Below are 27,569 nucleotides of genomic sequence, written 5' to 3'. Positions count from 1 at the left end.
AATAGAAGCTTTTCGATTGGGCAATAAGTGTGAGAAAGAAAAATGCTGCTGGGAGAGTGAGAAGAAAATTGTTGAGAATTGGATACAGAATGAGTGAGAAATTCCAAATATCACCCACCTGAAATTACTGAAATGACTGCAGCTCTGCCACAATTATTGGCAAAGAAAGTGAAGGGAAAAAAATCACAGTTTAAGAACTGGAGAAAAAAAGGAAGAATTTAATCTGATCTATGGTCAAGCAGTCCTGACACACACGGCAACATAGAAAGGGGCTTTTCCTGCCAGCTTCACCTTCCCTGAAACCCTGATATTCCCTTCAGCAGCCTAAAGCAGGAAAACCACAAACTGACCCAAGGAAAGGTGAGACCTGGAACCACAATATGGCACAGGCACCATAAAAATATCTTGAAGTGTTTTGAGGGAGCAATGGCTCCATTTCATGTTATTCCAATGGGTTTTAATTTTTTTAGCCTGAGTGCTGGGGGGTTGGGACAGACATCACATCTTTAGAACAGGACATTGTAGTTGAGCCTAGCACACACACACATTATTGCAGCTGTTCTGCTCCAGCAGAATTCCAGGGTAGGGAAAATTCCATGGAGGAGAATTAGACTGTCTAAATTGATGGGAATATTGCTTTTAATGTACATGAATACAGCATTTTCACTCCTAAGAAAAAGAAGCTTGTTGCCAGCTGCTCTATTATTTTCATATGTTGATATTCTTTTTTATAGGTATTCTTCCTAATATCAATAGAATTTTTACTTCTCTTCACTTTCTCCCAGAGACACCCAAACTAAGAGCTGGTCAAACCTTCCTCACTGTGCCTTATTTCCAGACCTGCTCAAAGAGATGAAATGCCAGACACATCTTGAGCTGTGCTCCACAGGAACCTGGGAGAAAATGGGAACAGCACAGCACTTCCAACCCCACACAAGAGATCTGGACAAGGACATGGGGAAGTTGTTTGTTGGTCTTTGGGTTTTTTCTCCTCCTCTGACTGTTTTCACAGAGTTTTTTAATCTAAACACCCCTTGGCTGCCTTGGTTTCTGCAGGGAGCACCTTTCCTGCTGCCTGGTGGCTCTGGCACTGCTGGCAGGTTGGCTCCTGCCTTTCCCTGGCTGTCCATCCCATCATGCAGGGATTTGACACTCCCATTAAAGTTGTGCCACGAGTCTGAGTGAGCACTGCCTCCGTGGGGAGGCTCAGCACAGAAACAGGGCAAGGCAGCATCCTAAGGCAGCAGTTGCAGCTTCTCTCCAGTTTCTGGATGTCCTTTCTGGTTTAAATCTCCAGCTTGAGTCCCCCCTGAGCAATATGGCACATTATAAAAATGATAAGAAAACACCTGAGTGGTGAACCCCATGAAATAAAATCTCTTTTAGGTTATGAGAGGCCAGCAGGAACCCTAACTCCAGCCCTGGGCAGCAGTATCATCATGAAACCACCAACATCTCAACACAAGCAGCTTGGGAGGCCCAAATTTCAGGGGACCAAGTCCTGTTCCTGTGTTTTTCCAACTTGTTGCATGAGTAAGGGGAAGGGTAACCCAGCCAAAGCCCTGCTGAGTAGCACTGAGCAATGTAACTGATCATTTAACTTTGTTTTCAATCCAGACTTTTGCCTTGGGAATTTTAACAGAAGCTGTCTGAACCAAAAAGACTTCCTTTTTATTCCACCTTTAAGCTGCAAAAAGCTGTAAGCTGGAAAATAGATGTCCTGCCTAGGGCTTCCTGGTAAACACTGGGATGTTAAGACATCTTTCCTTAGGCTGCCTTCTCCCCCCTTTGCAATCCAGAAAGAAAGAGAACTCAAGGAAGAACAGTTAAAATGTTAGTTACACTCCTGTAAACAGCAGATGATTGTCAGGGCTTGACATCAGCAGTTTCTGCAAGAGGATAATAAGATCCACATGTGATGCTGGGGCTGAAGATAGAAACAAGGAGGAGGACTGGAGAGGGCTCAGAAATTGCTGCTGGAGGTGTTTGCAGGAGGCTCTGGGAATTTTTGACCAGTTCACATGGACAGAGATGGGGGAGGCAGCAAAGCAGCAGAATCCTGCTGGGAGACTGAGGAAAAACAGCTCCAGAAAGGGACAGAGCTGCAAAGTGCCATGAGGACATTCTGCCACAAGTGACTGCTCCAGCAGAGCTCTGGGAGAAAAGAGGGAGGAAAGCACCACAGCAAACCAGCCAAACAAACAAAAAACCTAAAATACCCACAAACAAACAACAACAAAACAACAAAAACCTACCAAAAGGAACAAACTACCAGGTAGAGGAGGAGATTCTTCATTTCCACAGCCACAATAAGACAGATATTTGGGGATGGCCAAGAGAAGCTATTTGCCATTCCTTGCTGGATGTCTGAGTCCCAGCACTCTGTCCTGAAGGATGTTCTGTTTCCTCAAGCAATGCAATGGTTTGAGTCCATTGCTTGCTCTCATGAAGGAGCTTTTTCTACTCATAGTCTTTAAAAACAGGACAGGGCGTTTCTTTACTAACTGTACATAAAAATCATTTCACCGTATACCACTATACAAACCTTTGCATTTTAGTCCTGGACTACCTCTAATCTGCATTACAGAAACAATTCAAATGAAGCCAGGATCTCACAAATCCTCTGAGACATCATAGAGCCCTTACTCTGCATGGCAGGGAACACTCTGTAATCCACAAACCCTGTCACACAAGGGTTTTTTCTGAGGAACGAGGTATTTTATTGCATATTTACAAGGTATTTGTTCATATATTTATATAAATATATATTTATTTACAAATAAATATTTTATTTATTTGTAAATAAAATTTACAAATTTTATTATTTGCCCCAGACACACCCCTGTGTGATCCTCCCTGTAGCAGAGGCTCCACCTGCACTAGGAATTTTCTCTCAAGATGTATTTGCTACAATCCAGCCACAGTTTTGCACCTTTTTGAAAGGGTAAAAAACTGATTTGGTGTGGCTCAGTAATGAGAACAGTAATTGCCACGGGGCTGACAATAATTTATGCAGAAGATCTCAATTGCTTCTAATGGCCTGTCAGGTGGTGAAAGGGAATGCAAAGCAGAGCATCCAAACTCCTGAGAACAACATTCTTGAAACCTCCACCCCTGCTAAGGAATATGGAAAGGAAGAACTGGAGTGGCTTCTGGAGGAGCAATAAAACTGCACTTTTATCCAGGGATTCCTCTAGATCAGATCCCCTGATTGCACCAGAAATCAAAATAATGCTCTCCAAGACTCACCCAGATCTGAAATGAAGATGTGAGCACTCACACCCATGAGGCTCACACAAGGTTCCTGAAGCAGTTCATGCACTCCAATATTTACTGGATGTGTGGATTTTATCCTGAATTTTGCCCTCAAAAGCCTCAGGAGAAATATATTTTTCACTTCTAAATGCTAATTCTGTTACAGCATCAAAAGTTACAAGTGGGTTTCAAGAGTTAAGAGAGTAAATTTTAAAAATAAAGATGAGTTCAACTTATTGTATTAACCAGTAATGCCATTGGTAGATACAAGTTTAGGATGTGTGAGAGGCAGATATAAATATATTAAATAAAGGCAGATAAATTCTCCATTAGAGACACAAGTGGTGTTTCCCTGACATTGAGTTCTAAAGTCTCTTGTTTCCATGTTATTATCCTTTAATCCTCCAAAGCAAGGCTGTCACTTCTAGGGGGTGACAACTTTTCAAGCCACTCCAGCAAGAAGTTGACGAGTTTAGAACATTGGCAGTGATGATTGAACAAATCAGTCTGGAAAGAACAGTGCTGTTAACTCATTTTCAAAATGAAAATGCATTTCATTTGGAAAAACAAAAGCAAAGATTAGAATTTAAATAGGAGGCAAGAATAGAGAACAGCATGTGCCAGCTCTCCTTTCTAACACCTGGCTGTACTTTCATAAGTAAATATATTGTTTTCAAGGGGAAAAAAAACACCATAAATACTGCAAGTAAGTGTATATGTCAATGAAATTTTCATTCTGGGGAGAGTCAGGAAAGGAAAGAGAAACCTATTAAAACCAATTTCAAGTGGGATTGCTCCCCACTTCACCAAGGCAAAATCAAGATTTTTTCCAATTTTCCAGTGTTTAGGACTCTTTAAAAAGGTCATCTACCAATAAATTAAAGGTACCTTCGGAAGTAATTTATGATATACTAATTTTAAAATTAAAGGGAATTGTTTATACAACTGGTCAAAGAAAGACTTCAAAAAAAAATGTGGAAGACCTTTATAATGTGTTCCAAAAATTGGATTACAACATATTCACTAATTTGATTTTTTTCTTGTGCAAAGCAGGGCAAAACCTTTCAGGAAAACAATTCTTACAGCAGGGAAAAGAATGACTATTGAATAAAATGCTGTCTGTGGGAAAACACAAACACATTTTCCCAGGCTGTGCTGCTGAGCTTTCCAGACTGCCTCAGAATCTCAGCTGGCTCCTGTCTTCCCATGGGAAAAGAAATATTTTAAATGCAGGATTGAAATAATAAGAATAACAATTTGAGAAAGAAAGAAACAAACCACCCCTGCCTGATGACACATCTCCCTTCTTCCTAAAACCTGGAGAGATCACACTTTCAAAATTCCTTCCCTCCCAAATAAAATAAAATAAGGCAATCTGCACATTTAGTCTAAGATAAATCCTAATTCTGTAAACAATCTCTCATGGTTTAGAATGTCCCCAAGGTATCCTACCAGTTATATGTGGTAATTTCAATAAATAACATTTTCTTCTTCAATAAATAACATTTTCTTCAGCTAAAAACAAGAAATTACTCCTTTATCTTTTCATGCCTACATCGAGCACCTGCTGAATCAATAGCCAGGGATTCAAAATTCAGTGAGAAAGCGATGAAAGATTCCCAATAATTTCTAAAGGAATGACAGAATCCCAGCAGGACCCAAGAGCTGTGCATGGCTACGTGCTGATTGTGCTGCTGAATGGGAAGGGAAGGGAAGGAGGAAGGGGCTGCAAGGAAAGCAGCCAAAGGAAACTGCAGCAAATGTAAAAAGCATTTCAGGGCTATATTTAGAGGAAGACATTCTTCCTACATTTGCCAAGCTGCTCACGTCATTTCACACAGCATGTTTGATCCAGCTTTAGAAGTCTAGGAGGGAGCAGGAGAGGGGGGGAGAAAAAAATCTGGATCAGCTGCCAGAAATGGAAATCTTGCATTTATGGAGAGGAACAAATATTTTAAGCATGTGAATTCAAGAGTGCTTTCCAAAGAGGTGGGGGGGAAGGGGAAAAAGGAGGGGGGCAGGCAGGGTGGTAAAACTTCCTGCAGCCAGAAAGGCTCTGCAGAATATGGAGAATATTTATCAGCAACAGCACTTTGCTCCAATACTCCCTTTGGAGCCAGGCTCACAAGCCTGAGCTGCACCACTAAAAATACTGAAATGTGTGAATCTCAGAGTTCAAGCCTTCCTCTGGTGTAAACTGGAGCCTTGTCCGTGTTCCTGCAATGGGATCCAGCAGTTACATAAGCAATTACATATTTCCCATCCATAACACGTGATAAACAACCACAAAGGATGAATCAAACACACTCCAAATGCAGGCTCAAAGGTGAAAACTCTATCAAAACCACTCCAGTTTCACAAGAACGTTATGATTTTCCTTTAACTCACGTCATGGGGTTCAGGATTTGCATAAAGAAACGTCAGGATGAAAAGAAAAATATGTCAGGAGCAGATGTAATGGGATCAGGAACAAACCACGTGGCAATTTCCTGTTAGTGACCTTCTGGAGGGAGGGTGGTGATGGAATTGATTTGAGATTTAGGACACGCTTTGCTTAAACTGAGATGACTTCTGTGAAAAGTTTTTACCTTCATTCCCTTCTCCAGGTGGCTGATAAAACGAAAGCCCCAAAGATATGATGGCTGCAATTTCCAAGATTATAAGAGTCACATCCTGCAATGCTTCCCAAACTAGCTGTATGAATGTTTTTGGCTTCTTTGGAGGTATAAAATTTTTTCCAAAAATAAGCTTTCTTTTTTCTAGGTCTGCAGCAGTGCCCGCTAATCCTGTAAAGAAAACAAAATAAAACAAAATCAGATGAAATTGCCATGAAATAGAAAATGCATTCCTATAAATTTCTTCTACAAGAAAAATTCCAAGCTGTAGCACCTATGGCATATTAACAAACACAAATATTACATTTAAATTGTGGTTTTGCAAGAGGATTTGTCCTGATGTTCTGGACAGAATTTTCACGAGCTCCATTTAGCACTAATTCTTGCCAGGTTTAATCACCAAAAAGTCTTTGAATTCAGAGGTTTATATTCATAAGACCTATGTATATACACATATACAAGCAATGACTTCTGAAAATAGATCCTAAAGCACAAATAAATTATTTTTGGGATGAAGCTGGAGCAGCTGATGGAAGCTTTTGGTAATACCTGTAGCAGATCACACAAATCTTTATTCTGAACGCAAAGGATAAATCAATAAAGCCTCTCTTGTGCTACTTCAAAGCAACCTCTGGCTGCAAATGGACTTCAACACATCCCTGGAACGAGTTGCATCACATTTTTGTCACAGGAAAAAGGCAAAGTGACAAGCTGAATATGCACAGAAAGGCAAAAGGAAACAATATGGCTCCATGTATTTTACATGATGCTTCAATTTAAGAGCATTTCAATTTAAGGACACAAGATAACAATGGGTGGTTGTGCTGAACAATCCACTGGGATACTTTTTTCCCTCCTTTTTATTATATTAAAGGATGCACGTCTGGTGCCTTTCCAGAAAAACAAAACAAAATACTTGCAAGCATCATTAGGGTCAAATAACTGTGCCCAAATATCCCTCTGAGCAGGATAAAAAACTGCAAGAAGAGTTCCACCTTTCTGCCAAACAATATCTGATGTGATAGGATTGGTTAGTTTGGGACAGCCCTTCAGGATCATCAAGTCCAGCTGTTGCCCCAGACTCCCAGTCCCAGCAGCACCCCCTGCCCCCAAGGGCCACATCCACACCCCTTAAATCCCTCCAGGGGTGGTGGCTCCAGCCCTGCCCTGCACAGCCTGTTCCAGTGCTGGCCAGCCCTTCCCAAGGAGAAATGTTCCCTAATATTCAATTTACACCTCCCTGGCTGCACCTGGAGGATGTTTCCTCTCGTCTTATTTAGAGAAGACACCAACCCAGCTGGAACATCTTCAAAATTTTAGGTTTTTAATGTGATCAGCAACAAAAAGTTATTGATGAGAGGAGACTCAGGGGTGACCTCATCGCTCCCTACAGCTCCCTGAAGGGAAGGGTGCCTGTGCTCAGCTGGGGTTGGACTCTTCTCCAAGCAACACTGACAGAATGAGAGGGCACAGTTCTGATCTGTGCCAAGGGAAATACAGGTTGGATATTAGGAAACAGTTTTTTACAGAAAGAGTGATAAAGTATTGGAATGGTCTGTGTGGGGAGGTGCTGGAGTCACCATCTCTGGATGAGTTTAAAAAAAGATTGGACGTGGCACTCGGTGCTGTGGTGTCTAGTTCAGGTGTTGGGCCAGGTTGGACTTGATCTTGGACCTCTCTTCCTTGTGATTCTGTTATTTATAATTATTTATGGCAATCCATCCTTGCATGACCCCAGAAAAACACCAGAGCTGACCTGGGAGGAACAGAAGGTGCCTGTGAGGGAGGAGCCATCAGCCCCAGGCCATGAGGTTTCCTGGGCTCAGGGCAAATCCCTGCCTCTCCCAAAGCTTATGGGACACCTCAGGAGTGGGGAGCACGGCCTGCAGGCAGGGAGGGAATGCTGAGAGTCCCCAGGCTGTGCCTGGCTGCCCCAGCCCCTCCCAGGCAGCTCCTGGGGAGGAAAGCGATGCTGCCCTGGCGGGATCAGTGATCCCCACTGCAAGCACATCCTGACTCACCTTTCCCTCCAGGTGTCTCCTTACAGCTGCTGGGCAGCTTCTGCCTCTTGGTTAACTCATCAAAGTTTCATTTCCCCTTCAGCTGCTGAGAAACACGAGCCCCTCCCTGGTGTTATTATTAATTACCTTGGTTAATTTGCAGGGCCCCGTGCTCAGTGACACAGGTTCCAGCCAGCAGGAAGTGCCTGCATCATCCTCCAGCATCCCAGCTCCTCTGAGAGCTCCCAGGCAGCTTCCAAGGCAGGAAAATCTTTTACCCTGTGCCATGGGAATTTTTGTGGCCCCACAGAGGTCACAGAAGTTTGGGCAACCCAGGTGAGGGATCAGCCTCCAGCAAAACCAGGGCACTGTGAGCAGCACCAGAGGGCTGCCCAAAAGAAGGATTTGTGCTAAAAATCAGAGAATCAGGGGATCATTAAGGTTGGAAAACACCTCTAAGATCATTGAATCCAACTTTTAACCCAACACTGCCAAGGCCCCCACGTCCCCAGGCATGGTTTTGAATGCCTCCAGGGATGGTGACTCCACCACCCTCCTAGGAGCCTCTTCCACTACTTGACAACCCTTCCATGGAGAAAGTTTTCCTAATATTCAATCTAAACCTCCCCTGGAACACCTTGAGGTCATCTTTCTTTTGTTCCCTGGCAGCAGAGCCAGAAATTCCCCCTGAGCCTCCTTTTCTCCAGGCTGAGCCCCTTTCCAGCTCCTCCTCATTGGACTTTGACAAAAGGCATCCACAATTTGCATCACACCCCCAAAACTCAACCTACTCAACCTCACACATGAAGGGGAAACTCCTTGGGCACCACTGACAGGGATTTGGGGCAGAAATTTTTACCTGATGCAGCTTCAGGCAGCAGCACAAAAACGTGGAAGGAAAAGCTGAAAGCACGGAAGGAGCAGAACAATGCCTGCTCTCCAAGGCACAACATTTGTGCTCAGTGGTGGGCCAGCTCCAGCAGCTCAGCACGGGACTGGAGCTCTCCAGCACAGGGACAGCACAGGGAAAAACTGCAGGGATTTTCAATAATCCAAATCACATTTACAGTGCTGCATTCCTGAGTTTGGAATGATGCCCTGGAGCTCACTGCCAGGAGGGCACACAAAGGACAGCTCCTGTCCCAGCTCCTGTCCCAGCTCCTGTCCCATGTTCATGATGTAAAATACACCTGAGGGGCCTCCAAAGCAAGGAGAGGCTGGAACCCCAAGAGCTGCTTTTTCTCTAAGATAAGATTTGTCCATTTAGACACCAGAAGGCTGAGGAACAGACTGTCTAAAGCACCCACAGTCATCTTTATTTTTCTGACTATAGTCCAGTAATGTTAATGCTGGAATTCAGACATCAGTCATTCAGACTCTTCCATTTTTATTAATATCATTTTCCTTAAGAACCACAAACAAGGGTAAATTATGCAGATGGTTTTAGTCTTTTCTCTAAGTCTTGGTGAAATTACTCACCCACTCAGTCTCATCTAAAAGCCAGAGTATATTCATCTTTAATAATGAGATTTATTTCCTTGTAAATCATTCAGAAATCCTGGAAAATAACATCCAGTGTCCAGTTCAAACCAAAAGGTTTCCCTTCTCCTGTGACCCATTCTGAGTGATGACTCAGAATCCTTTCCAGCAAAATTTTGGGGCTGTTTTGTTTAACTCCCACTGAAAGGCAGAAATGAACAAACCCTTTGAATGAGGGAGAGAAAGAAAGGAAAGGATATGATGGAGAAATGTGATGAAATTGGATTTTAAGAGTTCTGCAGAGATAAGGTCAGAAAGGACAAAGTGCATGGGAGTAACAAAGATGTGGGGAAATGGGGCTGAGCCTCTGAGGCAAGGCAGGAGGTGTGCTCTGCAAAACTCCCATGAACTCTCAGAGTGCATAAGGAGGTGCAAGAGGGGCCTCTTTATCTTTTCCAAGTGAGCTGCTCCACTCAGAGAAGTGATTTGAATTATTCCTGGGGGCTCTGGGCTGGCTCGTGGTGCCCAGATGGCACAAGCAGCAGTGAGCACAGCGAGGGCAGCACAGGACATCTGCCCCACCAGCACCTGAGCCTGGCCCTGCCTCTCCTGCTGCTCCACTCTGCATGTTGGCTTTTTATCCTGTCACACACACCGACCTCATCTCCTGAACATTGTGGGTTTATGTCTCCCCCGAGTCCTGTGACAACAATGGAAGAGCATTGCAGATGAAGGCAATTTAAAACATCATTTCTGTGTGAGGATATAAAACATCCAAGGATGTGGAAAAGAACCAATGGGGAATAAAAAACATGAATGGAAATAGAAGCTCAGTAGGATTTCAGATTTCACATATTCCCAGCACATCCTCTTCTTCATCCTCCCATCTCCTGTTCTGTGTGGCAATAAAAGTCACAGGCTGGCTGGGTTTAGGTTCATTTCTCCACACAAGTATGAATATTTTATTTAAGTGCTTTTCTGGGTCAAAGCTGTGCACCACAACTTTGCTTGACCCGAGTGTTTAGAAACAGATGTGCAGATTTGGCTTAAATTTGCATACAAATACTGCACACAGGTTCAGGAAATATTGTGAAAATTTACTGATGCTTCCAGCACTTGAGTAATTTTTTAAGGTTTCATTTTCCAAAAGTTTTCACGAAAATTTGTGGGAGAATGAAAGCGACTGCATAGAAAACATTTTCTAAAGTGTCGTGCAGTATATTAAATTCATTTATGATTTAATCTGGCATTGTTGCCTTTTTGGAGGAAGAAAAAGAACTCAGAACTGGAGAAATGCCACTTAATGAATTTTCTGCGTTCCTTATCTACATCTGCCAGTTCCTGCACACTGAATATAAAGCTATTTTTTCAATTAATGCCTGGAAAAATGTATTGCTCTGACAGTCATCTCCACTGCAACCAAATGGAGCATGACAAACACAGAATGATTCTGATCCTGCAAAAATAGCAAAAGCACAGCACTACTAACACAACAATGGGGGGGAAAAAAACCATAAAACTTTTAAGAGACTGTTTGAAATTGGCTCAAATTAGGAGATGAAGAATGAAGAATTTACATTTGCGTTAATTGAACAAATAAAGCAGTCATTGCCTATTAAATTCCTTCTGCGCTTTTTCTGATGCAGCCAGAAAAGGAGATAAAAATTTCAAACAGCAAAACCTGTAAATGATGGTATTTTAAAAATCAAATGTGAGATTTGTTCAGCATGGAAAGGAAAGGCTTCCAAGGATGGTGTGCAAATGAAGGGAAAGAGGAAAGGCAATTATTTTGGTTAGAGATAATTAAAAATTAGGTTTGATACACCTGAGTTCTTCCTGGGTTTTATCTCTGAAGCCAAAACCCCCCTGGCCTCAAACTCTCCTCTCCCACGATGAGCAGTCCCACCATCACAGAAATTAAAAAATACAACACCCCAAAAATCACCTGGACAGTTATTTCATTTTCTTTGACTGGTTTCACCAATTCCATGTACTTCCCATCAAGCTCCCTGCCATTCCTGCTGCTCCATCACAATTCAGGAGACCCTGCCCCAGGCCCAGGGGCTCATGGAGCTCCTGCAGACTCTCACATCCTCCTGATGAACATGAATTAGAAATACCAGCTCAGCTGCTGCTGGGGTAACAAGGACAAGTTCATGTCCCACACAATATTTTTAGTGGGATTTGACTCTCTGCCCTTGGAAGCAGAGTTTTGCTCTCTCTCAACAAGCAAGAAATAGTTCAGCTTTTTTTCTCCCATTTCCTCAGCAGCAATCTAAGCAGCATCATCTCTGTAACAGTGACTGAAAGAGCTGGAAATGTCACATTTTCAATTCAAATCAAGAGCTTGGAACCAGCAGATTCAGTTCCTGAGGTGTGCCTTAGGAAACTGCCCCTGCCTGGCTGGGAGGCAAGGGGACACTCCCAGTAAACTCTGATCACTGTAATGGTTTGGATCAAATGCTAAGGAAGGTCAGGTTTGTCCCTAAGGTACAATGATGTCATCACTGTGATGTAATCCAGCCTCCCTTAGGTCAGGAATTCTTCATCACCCTGCTTATCTAAGGGAAACAAACACCTGGAATACCACAAAAACACAGATTGCATTAAACTGACACAAGAGGATTGGTTTCCAAGTGAAATATACCCCAAAGATGGGAAACACAAGGTGGAAATATTCACCCCTGGAACAGATGCCTCTGTGACCTCCCAGTTTTACCAAGATTTTCCATGCAGTACATTGAAATTCTGTTCAGGTCATATTAAAATAAAGTCTGTTGAGAGAATGCTGCCCATCAATAACAGAGAGTTTAATGAGAGCATCTTCTAATTCCAGCAAGGTGAATTGGAATTTCACTATTGAATGAACCTCAACAAATAATAATTTCCTTCTAATCTCAGGACTACAAAGCTGTCTCTAAGTGTAATGAATCTCATTACCCTTTTTCATTAATATCACTTGAATACTTTCTTTTATATAAAGGTTAAGAAATACATCCAAAAATTAAAAGCCTTTGGCATTGCAGTCATCTAAGCACGTGTCCTGCAAGCTTTGTGCTGCTGCTGGGTCTGTCCTGGGAGCAGAACCTTGCAGGACTCAGACCCTCCTGGTCTCAAACACTTTGCAGCCAGATCCAGACAGCCAACATAGAGAAAAGAGGGCACAGAAACAGGAAATTAATTACCTCCCTCTCCACTTCCTCATTAATCATCCTCCCTCTTCACATCTGACAGCAACAAGTGGCCCAGCCACCCCATCCTGCCCTCTGAGCTCTGCCACCCCTCAGCATCCCAAATCCAACGACCTGACTACAAAAACCCTCCCAGAAACCTTCCCTCTGCCAGGCTGCAACCGAAGCTGTCGCTGAAGTCACACCAAGTATGCAAACACCTCTCTAATTCCGTGACCTTTCCAGAAATAAAGGAACCGAAGAGCTGAACAATTGTTCTTACAGACTGATTCTCTAATGCAAATGTTAGGAACAGGTACAGAACAACTTGCCCTTCTGCCACAAATTCCCATCTCTCAATCTGTAGAAATTCTAGAAAACTTTATCTTGATTTGGTGAGGGAGGGAAAGGCTGAGGTTCCTGCCCCAGACAGGTTGGGGGCAGTTCAGGGGAGTGAATCCTCATCATCTGAGAGTGCTGATTTGCATTTACACCAGGCAGGGTTTGTTTCTGAATGCCCTATGACACCTCTAATTCCCTTCCCCATCCAGCCATTTGGGGTTTTATTTCTTCCATCATCTTTTAATTCCTTTGTAAAGTAGAATTGCCCTGAAATGAAGCCACTGAGCAGGAACAAACAGTTTACATAAGATGAGTAATAACAGCAGCACCAGAAATGGTTCTTGATAGTGGCTGAAAACAGCCCCAAAAAAAGTCACTCATGTGAAAGATGTGCCATGATTTCATAATAATCTAATGACTGGACTTATGTGCAGCACATGAACATGAGCCAGGACTGGGGCAACAGATGAGACATCAAATATTAAAGGCCAGACATGTACTGTAGCAGATGACTAATGGTTTTCTGGCCTAAACAGAGAGCTGGGAGCTTTCTGCAAAGGCTGATAAAGCACTCAGTGAGAGCTCAAGGTCCAGCATGAAAAAAGAGGAATTGGGATTTAATTTTTTTTACAAATGTTCTGCTGTCAGTGGGAGTGTGGCTGCTGAGAGGGAAGAGAATTGTCCCAGCAGAAATCATTCCTTCAGCTCTTACTCCATCTGAAAATCATGAAACCATCCAGACATGTCTCACCTTGGTACCCCAGGCTCCTGGAAACTTTTTATTTTGCTCTATCATGATATATAATACCAAGTATAATAAAGCCATTAGATTCAGGGCAAGGATTGTAATAAATACTAATAATCTAGAATAAAAACTAATAATCTAGAATAGACACAAATAATCTAGACTAAACCCATCATCCCAGCCATCACCAACTAGATAACAAAATGCCAATAAAAAATCCTTTTTGCATTAGATATGTAAATACCAGAGCAGTGACAGCACAGATCTTCACCCAGCACTAAGAGACAATCAAAGTAAAGCCAAACAATCCCAAACCAGTGGGGTACCCCACAGCCACTGGATACTCCAGGTTTGTTCAGCATCACAGAGCCTCAGCTTCTGAATGGTGTTGGGGCTTTTAGGAAGGGATAGAGAGTCCCACTTTCCAGGTACTCAAAGCCTTGAGAATGATGCTTCAAACATATTTTTTGATTATTAAAACTAAGCCAGGATTTCTCTCCCACAGAAGGTAAGGTTAGGATTTAAAGTGGACCATCCAAACGCCCTCTGCACATTTTGTATTACCCACTAAGTCTGGATTTCCTTCTGAAACACAGATGTGTAATGTGGGACCAGTTCAATGAGGTTGAATGAGAGTATGAAGGAAATAGTATCAAAAATGTGGGGCTACAGTGCTGAATTATAGTAATATAATTGATCCAGATAACGTGAAATCTTTTTCTTGCTCTTAATATTTAAATTAAATCTTCATCCCTGGGTCCATCTCAAGAGACAGTTATGACACATTAAGTGGTTGTTCTGGAGGTCAGGCTTGGAAAGCACTAACACATAAATCAGGTCATGGCAAGGAGCAACCATGGAAGTTTAACAGAAGAGATCCAAAGTGATTGTCAAGAAAACAATCACAGAATTAATGACATCATAATGTCAAAGTGGAAAGCCTTCCTTAATTAACACACCTTCATAACATCTTATCACCATTCTCACTGGATAATACAAAAAAAAATTAAAATCACCCCTTCACAAAAATTGCCAGTGGCAATTTCAGGGAAGAAAAAGGCCCTAAAATCCATGTGTGAGTCCCTGCTCCCACAGCACAAGAGGGAAGTGCTGCTGCCAGAGGCACTGTGCCTCTGTGTGTGGATCCAGCCCAGCCTGGGGGATGCAGGGGTCCCAGGGGAGGCATTTCCATCAGCCAGGGGAGCTCTGGCTGTGGCACCAGGGGAGGCACTGCCAGAGTGAGCTCTGGGGCTCCTCCAGCTCTGCAGAGGTGCAGCCATCAGGTGCTGGCTCCCAGAGACCTGGGGGTTTGAGCTTTCTGTGCTGTCAGGCACTGACCCCCTGCAGAACACTGCTTTTGGTCTGAGGCCTTGGACAAGGCTCCAAATTTGAGTGATGGAGTTAAAATCATGGCTGTGTAGTTAAATAGAAGTGTGTGCTTTCACAGGGTGAAGGGTTTGAAATTGAGGGTTTTTATAGTATAGTAATAGGTATGGGACAAGCTGGAGGATTTTGGGTGGCGTCTCTTTGGGTGCTCATCTTCCTTCTTCATGGTTTCAGGTTGTAGTTTCTGGTTGGTCAGTGTCACACTGAGGGTCATGGGAATTTGGTTATTGGGTTAAAAGTATAAATAATATAGGTGTTAATTCTCTATTGGACTGGTTAGCTTTAAGAGATCTTGTACCAATTGGATTCATCTTCATTTCATTCACTTCTAGCAGGTGGCTGGAAGTGTTGCTTTCTGTACTTTTGATAAAATTTAATAAACAACCAAGCTCGAACACGAGAAAATCAGTTTCCTTTAATCCTGACTCTGAGTGAAGACAAAAGAGACTCCAGCCAAAGCACCAATTACGTGGTGCAGAACCACCTTTACACACCCCCAGCCCATCCCAGCAGCCCTGGGAGAACAGGGAATGCCTCAGGGGCTGTGCTTGGGTCCTGGCAGGGGACAGAGAGGAGAGGGATGGAGCCACATGGCCCTGTGTGAGCAGGACACTGAGCCTGGGGACTCAGCTGCTGACCCCACCCCAAGCCACAGTCACACAGCTGCTGTATGGGCACCTCCTCACAGCTGACACAATCCCAAAACACCTCTGCTTTCTCTCCTGTCTTGTCACAGGAGTGACTTCACAGCCTCAGAGTTTTGCAAGTCCAGCACTGTGTCCAAAGGCTGCTGGTGCCACTGGAATGTCCCAGGATCTGTGGCCAGGTGACCAATTCCATCCAGCTGAAGGTACCACGGAGAGCCTCAGCTGCCCTCTCACACCAGAAGGTGCTTTCAGGGTGATGTGGCCTAAATTGCTGAAGACTTCTCCTGATTTTGTGTGCCCACTCAGAGTCACATTAATCGCAGTCAGAAAACAGCAAAGGAATAAAGGAATAAAAGACATGAACCTGGGAAAGCAAGGCCTGAGGGAGGGAGACATTCTGCAAGACCTATCAGACAGACTTTTAATCCAGCATGAGGCTCTTATGCAGTATTCTGAAGGTCTCCTTTTTCAGGGAGAGGAAACAATCTCTCCTCTTCCATGAAGAATCTCTCCTGTTATTGTCACTGCAATCACCACAGTTTCTGTGGCATCAGCAGTTCCAAGGGTCTGGTGCTCACATTTATTTGATGAAGCCTACTGAAAAGGTTAAAAGTAACACAGCATAACAACAGATGCTCTGACAACAACAGTATGGAAAAGAGGGGGTTCTGATGAGGCCAGGCATATGTGGGTTAAGTAGTTAATGCCTCACAGGGTGCTTTAATCTTTAACAAAAAAACACAAAACAGAAGAATAAATTTGTATTCTGATGGGACACATCTTTGTGAGGTCTGTAAGAAATTTTAAATGAAATATCAAAATCCACTTTGCTCAGGCTGCTTCCTTGGCATCATTCTTTTCCAGCTCACTTAGAAAAAACAACAAATAAACCAAACTGTATTTTCCTGAGGTGTTACCTCCAAGTGCTGCTACTTGGCAGCTCTTAATGCCTCAGTCAGTGTCACCCAGTGCTCCTGTGAGAACGTCACTGTGTCACCTACACAGGGCTCCCCAGCTCTGCAGGCTGAGCATTCCCTGCTGGGCATCCAGGAGAGGGGAGCTGAAAAAGAGTGAGAATGCTGGAGAAAACCCAGGGCTGTGATCATGATGCCATCTGCTCAGCACTGCTCTCACTCCTGCAGGGACGGTGACTTCCCTCTGACCACGCTGCCCAGCCTGGGAGGTGCTTTTGGAGCACCCAAAGGATGAAATCAGCCCAGGAGCACCACAGTGAGATGAGGGCTCTGGCAGCGTTCCAGCACTCCCACTGCTCCCCCTGTGAGCCTGCACTCATCATTTCCCTCTCAGCCCATCCTCTCATGGCACTGTGTGGATCAGCTCCCAAATTCCATCCCCTGGGATGAGCACCTTGGACACACTCAGGTCAAAGTGGGCTCAGCAAACTCACCTGTTCTCAGCTCTGCATCTGTTCTGGGATATCTGTCCCCTAATAGCACTGTGGATAACTCTTGGTGTGCAGTTCCTACTCTGGATTCAGACACCTCTTCCCAGCAGGAATCAAAGCAGTGAATGAATGGCTGGAAGTCAAATGAGATGGGTGGCACAACATCAACAGAGGGAATTGCTGTGCAAGGGAAAGGTGGCAAGCCATGAATACATTAAATGAGTTCCCATTGGAGAGCTTTTCACTAAAAATCTAAACTTCCCGAAGTACAAAGAGGGTTAATTAATAACTTGGGGTTAATTGGGGTGCATTAAGACAATGCAATATTTGTTTACTCAGTGAAGCTGCCAAAGGATGGTTGTTAATGAGAACTTGGTACTTCTGCTATGATACAAAATATTACTTTGTTTTCTGCTGATGTTTACACTCATTTGTAAATATTTGTACACCCTTTAGATCATCATCTGCCTTTCCTGCAGACTTAAATACAGACTTAGAAGAAGAAGAGAAGTGGAAGAAGCTGTAAAATTCCATCCATCAATGCCAACATGAGCTGTTCTACTGTGGCCAGCCCAAAACTGAACACAGATGTGCACTCAAAGCTGGCAATCACTGGGCACTGATAACTCAGCCAGGCAAACAAGCTCCCTCTTGCCCCATTTTCCAGATTAAATGGAGAAGAGATGCAAGCAGAGTCTCAGGACCTTCCACAAAAGGGTGCAGGTGTCCCAGAGCAGGGCATTCACACGAGCAGCAGTGTTTCACTTGGATGATGCCCCCACTGGAACCAATCAAATGTTTTTATTCCAAAGAGCTCTCAGCCTCATTTAAAGCTAATAAAAATACCAGAAAAAGTGACAATGTTTTCTCGACTCCTGCTTTATTTTTGAGTGATGAGAAATTACAAGCTGTGACCAAATCAATCCCAAGATGTACTGAGGGATAGAGCATCATTTTATTCCTGTACCCCCATGCAGCAAAACTCCACCAGGAGCACAACACCCACAGACATCTCCCAATTTAGCACAAAAAAGCCCAAAAGAATAGATTCTCTCTTCCATGAAGCACAAATTGTCAATCACCTTGATTAGCCCTCCACACAATTAACAGAATCTGAATGCACTAATCACTACTGAACTTCTCCAGGTTGTTTTTCAGGGCAAATCAAAAATTAAATTAAATTAGAAAGGCAGCCAAGGGCTCCATGGATGTTTTTTATGGCCACCAAACTGGGCCCATTTCAAGTCGTCCCAGTTCACAGTCACAATAAAAGCAAAAGTGGGAAACACTTTTGGGGTACAAAAGATGGAGTTCCAGCAATCAAAAAAAAAACAAACCCTGAGAGTCACTCAGCTCCCATGGAATTCCATTTGAGGTGACAAAAGTGGGAAAGTGTCTCTGTTCAAATCTCTTCAGTATTTTTGGTCACATTATCTGTGTGTTTGTGTTCTTTGCCTTACGAATGACCTTTTCCTCCACTTTAATTTTCTGCTTTGTGGTTTGAGAAGTTGAAAATTTAGCATGTCCTTTGGCCAGTGCACATTGAGGATTTGAGGATGCAGTTCTGATCAAAGCCCTGGAAGAAGTGTCCTCACATTGCAAGTGTTTGTATTTGGGATAATTGTGAAACTGTGAAATATTGTGAAATTTGTGAAATATTGTGAAATATTGTGAAATGTGTTGAATTTGTGATAGACACATCAGCAGAAAACAAAATATTTTATTTTATCATGGTAGAAGCACCAAATTCCTATTAAGAGACATCCTTGGACAGCTTCACTGAATAAACAAATATTGCATTTTCTTAATGCCTGCCAAATAACCACAACAGATATTAATTAATTAATTGATTAACCTTGCTTGTACTTTGGGAAGTTTAGATTTTTGGTGAAAAGGTCTCCAATGGGAACTCATTTAATGCATTCATGGCTTGCCACCTTTCCCTTGCACAGCAATTCCCTCTGTTGATGTTGTGCCACCCATCTCATCTGACTTCCAGCCATTCATTCACTGCTTTGATTCATCCTGGGAAGAGATCTATGAATCAGAGCAGGAACTGCACACCAAGAGTTCTCCACAGTGTTATTAGGGGACAGATATCCCAGAATAGATGCAGAGCAGAGCTGAGAACAGGTGAATCCCTTAGGCTGAGTTTGCTGAGCCCACTTTGAGCTGGGCATGTCCAAGGTGCTGCTGGAGCCAGGGCCCTGCTCATCCCAGGGGATGGAAACTGGGAGCTGATCCACACAGGTGCCACAATAATTCATGTTTTAACACAATATAATTCATTGTGTTGAGATCACACAATAATTTACATTGTTAAATTAGAAGCAAATTCTTTCAAGTAAAAACAAACAAAAAGACCAAGAAGCAAAAAGTGATTAGAAAGAAAAAGCCAACATTCTAATTATACCAAAAGGGAGCAGAATTCTAAGCACTTAACACTTTTATCATGTAACACAGAGGCATAGATTTAGATAACAACCACTTAAGGAATTAATTACATTCTTTACACCAAAAGAGATAGAAAAATGAAGTTATCCCAGTTATGCTCACCCCAAGGAAAGGAACACTTAAAACATTTTCTGAACTTAACATAGAATTGTCCACTTGTCTCATTAGTAACTTAATTGGAAATTCTATTTTTATTTTCCATAGGAAAGTAGGTTTGGCTCTGCTCTGTACCCCGACTTGTCAGGTTATTTTTTCTTGTGTGGTTCCTGCCTCTCACAAAATGTTTTGGGGAAAGTCAGTCCAAATTCACAGTCCAAAATCTTATGCAAATTACTACGAGCCAACTGCTGTACAAACATTATGAAACAGAAATCTCCCCAAGTCCTTTTCAATGGCTGCTGAACACAGCAGGATCAGACACTTTCTATTTTTATTGAAGCTCAGGTTTCCAAGTTGGTAGAATAGAAGACATTGGAATGAGTCTTTCTGAAATAGCAGAAAAAAGAAAGAAAAAAAAAAAAAAGATTCCGTGCCTAAGAAAAAGTGCTTTGGGAAACTGGCAATCTTCCTAAAACCCAAAATGTTCCAGAAGCACAGCCTATGATTCAAAGGCACTTTGTCATCTGTACAGTTTTGCTTATAGCTGCATTGCAGCATTCTCTTCAGGACTGCTCACTGCTCTTGGAGGATAAAATGACCCAAGTGCCTCCTCTGTTCCATCATTATTCATTAATGAAGAGCCTGGGCCTGGAGGATTGTCATTGCAGGAGAGGAGGAAGCTTCATTAACACAACCCTTCAGCACCACACACATGAGCACCAAGCACGAGGCAGGGAAAGCAGACACCACTCCATGGGTGCTCCAGCAGCATTTAGAGGCTGTGATCAGTTTAAACAGCTCTGATAACGCCCTTCTATTAAGAAATCCTCCTGAAGAGTGCACAAAGTGCAGAGACCTTGAGCCAACAGGGCTGAGGGTGAAGTCATTGCTTTCAGCCAGACATCTTGAACATGCATCTGTTTTCTCCAGGTTATGTAAATGATGAGCAGGGAGGAGCTGAATGCTGAAATACTCGGGGTGCTCAAAGGCAGACTTTGTGTCTTTGTGTGTGTGTTGCCTAATTCCAATACCCCTTTTGTTAAACAAATTCATGTTTTCCACTGCCTCCCCATGCACCTTCAGTGTCTTCTGCTCTTCCCAAAAACCACCTGAAGAGATCTCCCCTCCCTTCCTTTTCCATGTTTCTCGATTTCCCCTTCATTTTCTCTTTCCCTTTCATTTTCTTCATTATCTCAGAGAAGCTGATAAATACCAGACAGCTCTTCCTCCTTCCCTCTGAGCTCCCACTGCTCACCCTCTCCTTCTTAATCCCTGAGTCCTCTGAGGCCACAGCTCTGATTTAACCTCACACACCTCTTTGGGAGGGATTTTTGCTTGTTTGCCCTTTTTAATCAAGCAGCAGGAGCACAAAGTAAGCAGAATTTTGGAAGGTCAGCATGGAGCAATATCCATATCCTGTCAGGAGTGTCTTCAAAGACAGCCATGAGTCCCACACACTGCAGGCTCATTTCTTCTTCAGTGAAGAAAAGCCCTCCCAAGGAAACAAAATATTCCTCACGCTGCAAGACTTTGAGAATCTTAGCAAAAATCTTCTATTCATTTAATGATTATGAAAACCAGCAGACAACAGAAAAATTCAGAAGTAATTACATGAGTCTATTAATAGCAAGTGCCAATGAGTTTCCCATTTCTGTGCTCCTCATTAGAAAAATGAACAATTTCTGGTATTGTGGAAACAGGCTTGCAGAACAGAAAAATACTCTAACAGCATTAATCTTTTAGCTTCCTGAGCTTTGTTTGTGCCCCAGCCTTTATTTGCAATCAAGCTTAGAGCAATGAAGTTCACTGCCTGCCAGCCCCCAGTGCCTGATCCAGCCCAGGGTGGGTAATTTAAGCTCCTTTTCACTGACCTACCAAACTCTGACCTGTTGGACCTGGCTGGTAAAAGTGAGAAGGGATTACAATTTCATTCAGATCATGATATCTGAGCAATTCATTCAACAAGGGGACCAATTATGTCTGATCCCCTTACCTTTCCCCCTGCTTCTGGGCTGGCCTGATTTGCCAGGAGAAGGTAATCCTGAGTCAGGGGGAATTTGATCACAGTGACCTGAGATGAAAAGTGCTGGATCTTGAAAATGATCTCAAATTCATCCCGTTTGCTCAGCTGTCACAGACTGCTGCTATGAAAGCAGACGTTCTTTTCCTGCAGATAAATATCCAGCACATTTATTTATTTGCACACATTCAGAATGATGCACACGAGACCATCATGTGCCCTGACAAAAACAGGGAATGTTTCACAGTGCTTCCCTGGTGCTCTAGTGTGTCAAAACATTGAATCTGCATAACATGACATCCTCTGTCACTGATAGAACAACAGATGATCCATTAACTGAGGCAAAACCCTCAGTCCAGTCCACCTCATTCCCTGTTCTCTCATGAACACAAAATTAATTAATAACAATGTTCTATAACCAAATACAGCCACTAATGCAGTCAGCATCTAACCAGAACCAACACAGAGCAAATTCCTCCACGAAGGATGCTTGGAAAGTTGTTGGCTTCCTTGGTTCTCCCACCAGAAAGAGCTTTGCTCTGCCTGCTGCAGCATTGGGCACTTGATGCCTCTGACTTCACCATGCACAGGGCTCAGCAAAGCTCCTCAGTCCAATCACGGGAGGGAGGATGGCAAAGCCACAGCACCCTGGGGTGCAGCCCCAGCAGGGTCCTGTCCCTGCCCCACAGGCTGGGACCCAGAGCTGGCACCAGCTCCACCCATCCCTGCTGCCAGCAGGGATTTCCAGCAGCAGGGAGGATGCAGATGCCTCCAGGACTCGATTGCTTTATCAACACTTAATTTCGAGCCCGATGCCACCCCGAGGGCAGCAGCAGTTTTGCTGCAGGGAAAGCAGAGGGCTCAGAGCCCAGGGATGCTGCCCAGCGCCAGCTGTGGCTCAGAGGTGACCCTTCCCAGCAGAGCTGCCCTTCCTCCCCAAAAGAGCCATACTCTGCACTTCTCAGGGCTGACACATCACAGAAACCAGATGCCTTGCCCAGTTATAAAGCCTGCTGAAAATCTCCTTACACGTTAAAAAGAAGCAATGCCAGGCTGAGGCAGTTCTTAAGCTCTATGTCATCTCCCCTCTTTGAAATTCCTTCCAATATGCCTTTGAAACATCTCTCTGGGCTCTGCACTCTGCTCTGCTTGGCCACACGCTGTCCCCCTGCCCTGGATGCAGACTGCAGCTGCTGTGCTTTATGTAACCCTGGCTGCTGCAACGTCACAGCACCTAAACCCAGCATTGCCACACAGAACCGCTCCAAAGGCTTGGCTTTTGTGCATTTTGAGTGAGGAGCTCCCCTCCTGAGGCCTCAGCCCCTCCAAGCCATATTCCTTGAGGCTGGAAAGCACTGAGCTAGTCCTGAATCCTGGCTTTATCAAGCTGCTGCCTCCAACACCCTTGGCTTGCCCTTGAAAAGGCTTTCTGCAGCCATGACTCACTGCTACAGCACAAAACCCAGCCCAGCCAGAGAGTTCAGCACGGAGGGACAGTCCCATGAGAGGGACAGCATCCTTCCTGGGGCAGGAGGAGGGACCACTGAGCACCCAGGTCAGCGCTCTTGCTGTTTAAAAACAAGAAAAGAGGCATCTCCTGTTCAATTTTCCTGGCTCCAAAGGCGCTTTCTGGATTCGCAGTTTCATTCAGCTGCAGACAATAAAATGGCACAGCCAAGCTTTGGCCTTGCAAGCAATCACTTAACAGGGGGGAAAGTGCCCAGCAGGAAGGATTTGAATCATAGAGGTATTGGAAGAAAATAAGAAATGGCAAACAGGCAGGTAATGAAGCTGTTTGCAGCCAACTTTGATTTTCAAAGCCCACATCACTGGGTATTTGCCCTTCAGAACAAAACTCCTTTAATCCTATATGTATTTCTGGAAACTTCGAGGTATAATTTTCCTAATGGCATAAAATAGAGCCCCAAGTGTTCTGGTGCTGCAACAGACCATGAGGATTTTTTGTTAATAGTAGAATTCTGTTTGGAAATTGCCTTTGGATAGATGAAACAAGCTGCCCAAAAGCTGCAATTCCAGGCAGGATAACACAGGATGCTTTCTGGAATATATTTATTTACCTGAAAACCATGTGTGGTCATTAGGCTGCTTGTTTCCCAATAAATATGAATAATCTGTGAACTGTGGGATATCATCTGAGCTTTCCTTATTCTCCCCCTCTCCCATGCCCACTCAGTGCTTACAAATTGTGATGAGACATCACTGCACTCTCTGGCACAGTGGGGATTTGAATTCTGATTGAAGACCAGAAAAACACAAACATATGGAAAAATAAAGCCATTTACATCTCAATTTGGCATATCCCATGCTGTATACAACTAATTATGGTTCTCTGAGCTCATTAATTTTCCCTGGAATTCCCATGCAGTGGTGGCACCAAAGCCAAGTGTGAGACACCCTATGGCCAGTCCCAAGCCAGGCAGGCAGGATTCCAGATGTTTTTCCCAGCACAGCCACACAAACAGCTGTGCTGACACTGGGAACTGGAGAGGGGGACAACAGCCCCAACGTGGAGCACCCAAAGTGCTAAAAATCCATTTAATACCACCAGTGCTTCCCCAGACAGTGCAGGAGCTCAGGCACCCACCCAATGCAGGAGCAGGGCTGTGAAAATTCCCAAAATCCAAAGGATCCTGTGCAGCAGTGCAGGGGCAAGCAGAGGTTCACATGCAAATGATCTCCACAAAAGCCAGTGATGGTCAAAAGGTTGTGTTTATCCTCGTAGCAAGGATTGTTTATCCTCACAGCAAATGCAGCCACACTCTGGGCTTTTACAGCTCCAGTGTTTGCATAACATAATGCTCAAGCCATTAAGAGCAGAATCCTTCTTGACCCTTGCATGCCCAGGTATTGCCAGTGTTTGGCCTTTCACTAATCCCAGGAAGTTTTATTCCTGGAGAAAAGAGAAGCAGCTAATCCAGCATGGATTACAGATAGTTTGTGTAATAAATGTCATGCCATAGATCAGAAGTGTTTGCTCTTGCTCTGCTCACACATATCTGTCACATAATTGTGCCCTTATGTAAACAGAGACCGAGAGAATGTACACAAAAAATATCCACAAATGTAGGAACCATGTCAGGAATACCACAGGGATGATGCAAGGGAAGGGGCGAGCTGGGAATGTGAACACTGATGAGAAACATGAAACACAAAGCTCTGCTGCAGGCTCAAAAGGTAAAACCCACATAAGTGCATTTAACTTCTTTTTTTCCCTTCCTTTTTTTTCAATTATTCTTGCACCAAAAAACATGATCTCTTTGCAACAAAGGATCAGACTGATACAAAGCCATCTCCAGAGAATGGAGCTGCCCTGTGTGGCTCACCCTGGTTTAAATCAGCTTTTCCCAAGCCCAGAGATTCCGTGGCTCCCTGTCAGCACAGGGATTTCTTGGAGAAATCCAAAGCAGGCTATTCCGAATTAACAGGCACGCACAAGGAGGGCACAGCAGTGGGTTTTGAAAACTCTCATTTCTAACACAAATTAGAAACCAGCTCTCTACACTACTCTCATTGCAGCACAAAATTAGGGAGGAGAAAAGGCACTGTTTTCATGGCCATGCTGGACCCAGTTTGTCACTTCTGTTGTGCATGGGAAGGATTTCAGAAAATTAAATGTATTCTAATTTCCAGTCACTTCTAAAATTACAGAGTTGAAAGACCACATTAAAGGTCCCTTATTTTAGATCTCCTCATGCCATAAATCTCCAGATCTGGAAAAAACATCAGACCTTTAGGAATAAGTACGAAAGCATTCTCTCTAAATATCAGAAAATAAATAACCACTGACTTGTGGATCTGAAGCTGAGAAAACAGACATGCAGACAGGGATTTAAGCAATTGTGGGAGGATTTTAAATGTTGTAGGGGGTTTGTATTAATTTCAGTCTTGCTGTAAATCTTATTGCAGTGATAATGAAGATTTCTAATGATGCTGGTGTTTTGGTTGCTCTTGCCCACAGCTCACACTCACTCTTATGGCAAGAAACAAAATGTTGCAAAAGCAAGTAAAAGTATTTTTTTTTCCTTGAAAAAACTATAAATAACCTGGTCTGACAATAGTTTTCTTTTATTATCAGTAAACTAACAAAATACATGAACCTCAAGCATTCTTGGCAGTTTGCAATACAGAAAAAAATCCACCAGAAAATACCATGGGGATGCTTATATTTAGACTTCATACTTTCACACACACAAAAAACCACAATCTAATCTCAACCACAGGAAAGCAAACAGGCTCCTCTTATTGATGCTCCCCAGTTGTTCATTTTTTCACCCCCTTAGCTATTTTCAAATGTTCTGTCTCCTGCCTGAAGGGAGCCCACAGGAAAGATGGAGAGGGGCTTTTTACAAGAGTGCCAGGACAAAGGAGAGTGGATTATTCCCACTGAGAATGGGTTTAGATGGGAAATTGGGAATGCATTCCTCCCTGGCAGGGTGGGCAGGGCTGGCACAGGGTGCCCAGAGCAGCTGTGGCTGTCCCTGGATCCCTGGCAGTGCCCAAGGCCAGGTTGGACATTGGGGCTGAAGCAGCCTGGGACAGTGGGAGGTGTCCCTGCCATGGCAGGGGTGGCACTGGGTGGGCTTTGGGGTCCCTTCCAACCCAAACCATTCTGGGATTCCATCATTATCTATTATATGCTGGTGTTTTAATTCCCAATTTCTAGCAGAGCAATTTAACTTCAAGTACGATCTTGAAGTTAACTTTAATTTAGCTCCAAGTATGATCTGCTCTGTAGCCAGGATTTTTCAGTGCTACTTCAATCATAACCTTACAGATCCCAAGAAAAACAACTTTGGGAAACACAAGTTGCACTTACAACTTACTAAACTGTCCTGCATGACTAAGCTAATTTCTAAATAATGACCATTCCCTCTTTTTTCAATAAAAGTAATTACAGGGCTGTATAAAAATGTTTATACAGGCAAGGCAAAAAGCTGCCACTGACAAGTAAATTATTCATCTACTCTAATAGCGCTGCTTAGAAAATTTGGCTCAAAAAATTAACATTTAAAAAAAGGTTTCAAACAAAAAACCCTGAGAAGCACTTGAAAGTTAAAAGAGTGTAAAAGTGGTGTAAAGTTCACTTTAATCTTTACCACTCAGTTTTGGTCCCAGTGCCTGGGAAGATTTCTGTAAGATGTTGTAACTTCTCTCACATGGAGCTGTAAAATTGTAGCACCAGTGGAAAAATGTCATGGTCTAGGATGTTACAAGTTGAACATAACAGTAAAATCTTGTAGAGCCAAAAAAGGAGGATGCCGAGTTGTGCAGCTGACTCTGCACAGAGGGACAACCAACACACAAACACTGCAATCCTGGAGTACAGAGAACAACTGGCTTACTCCTGTCACTTAAACCCATGGACAACGGGCCTTAAGAACACAACAAATCAAAAATGACAATGAGAACCACCCAATGTTTCTCCTCAGCACATTTGTTCCAGGCAACGAAAAGGATTTGAAATATTTTTGTCAGAACTCTGGCTGATTTTGGCTTTTCTTTGCCTTCCCAGTACTAACTGGGGGAATCAAACCTAGAAGAAAGGAAGGCCAAATTCTCGAGTGCCTGAACACTGATAAATGTCAGAGAAGTCTGGAGACTGGGGGTCACATTTCTCAGAATATGTTACACCAGGTGTTACTGCCACTAAATCTCCCAGAAATCCAGGATGCAGCAAAAGAGCAAAAATGAAAGACTCCTGCACAGAATCATTTGGGTTCCTTGGAGCGGACAGGTGTGGTGAAAGGAAAAAGAAAGGAAATACAAATGAAGGAATAAACCCACATTATTTATCAAGGAAAAGAAATACCCTCTAAGAGGTCTGAGTTTTAAGTTCTCATATAGATTTATACAAGGTGTTTTATCAGCCAATTTAAGTTCAACTTTTCCATTGAAAACACAAGATACAAGCAGCTGATTTACACACTTTGA

At 43.4% G+C, this 27,569-nt stretch overlaps 1 protein-coding gene across 6 annotated transcripts in view; it reads right to left on the bottom strand.

Annotated features, from left to right (window-relative positions):
• ATP2B2 (ATPase plasma membrane Ca2+ transporting 2) overlaps nt 1–27,569 on the bottom strand; it is a 221,890-nt gene that overhangs the window by 101,939 nt on the left and 92,382 nt on the right. For all 6 annotated transcript variants that reach the window (XR_004419303.2, XM_033071630.2, XM_033071631.2 and 3 more), the window contains exon 3: nt 5,844–6,041. Coding sequence is in view for 5 of the 6 variants with exons in the window: in XM_033071630.2 (XP_032927521.1) it covers nt 5,844–6,041 (198 nt within the window). In the remaining variant the exon portion in view is untranslated. The remainder of the gene's footprint in view (nt 1–5,843; nt 6,042–27,569) is intronic.

Source organism: Catharus ustulatus, chromosome 13 (genome assembly GCF_009819885.2).
Source record: "Catharus ustulatus isolate bCatUst1 chromosome 13, bCatUst1.pri.v2, whole genome shotgun sequence".
NCBI lineage: Eukaryota > Metazoa > Chordata > Aves > Passeriformes > Turdidae > Catharus > Catharus ustulatus.
This window is presented reverse-complemented; position numbering and strand designations above follow the sequence as displayed.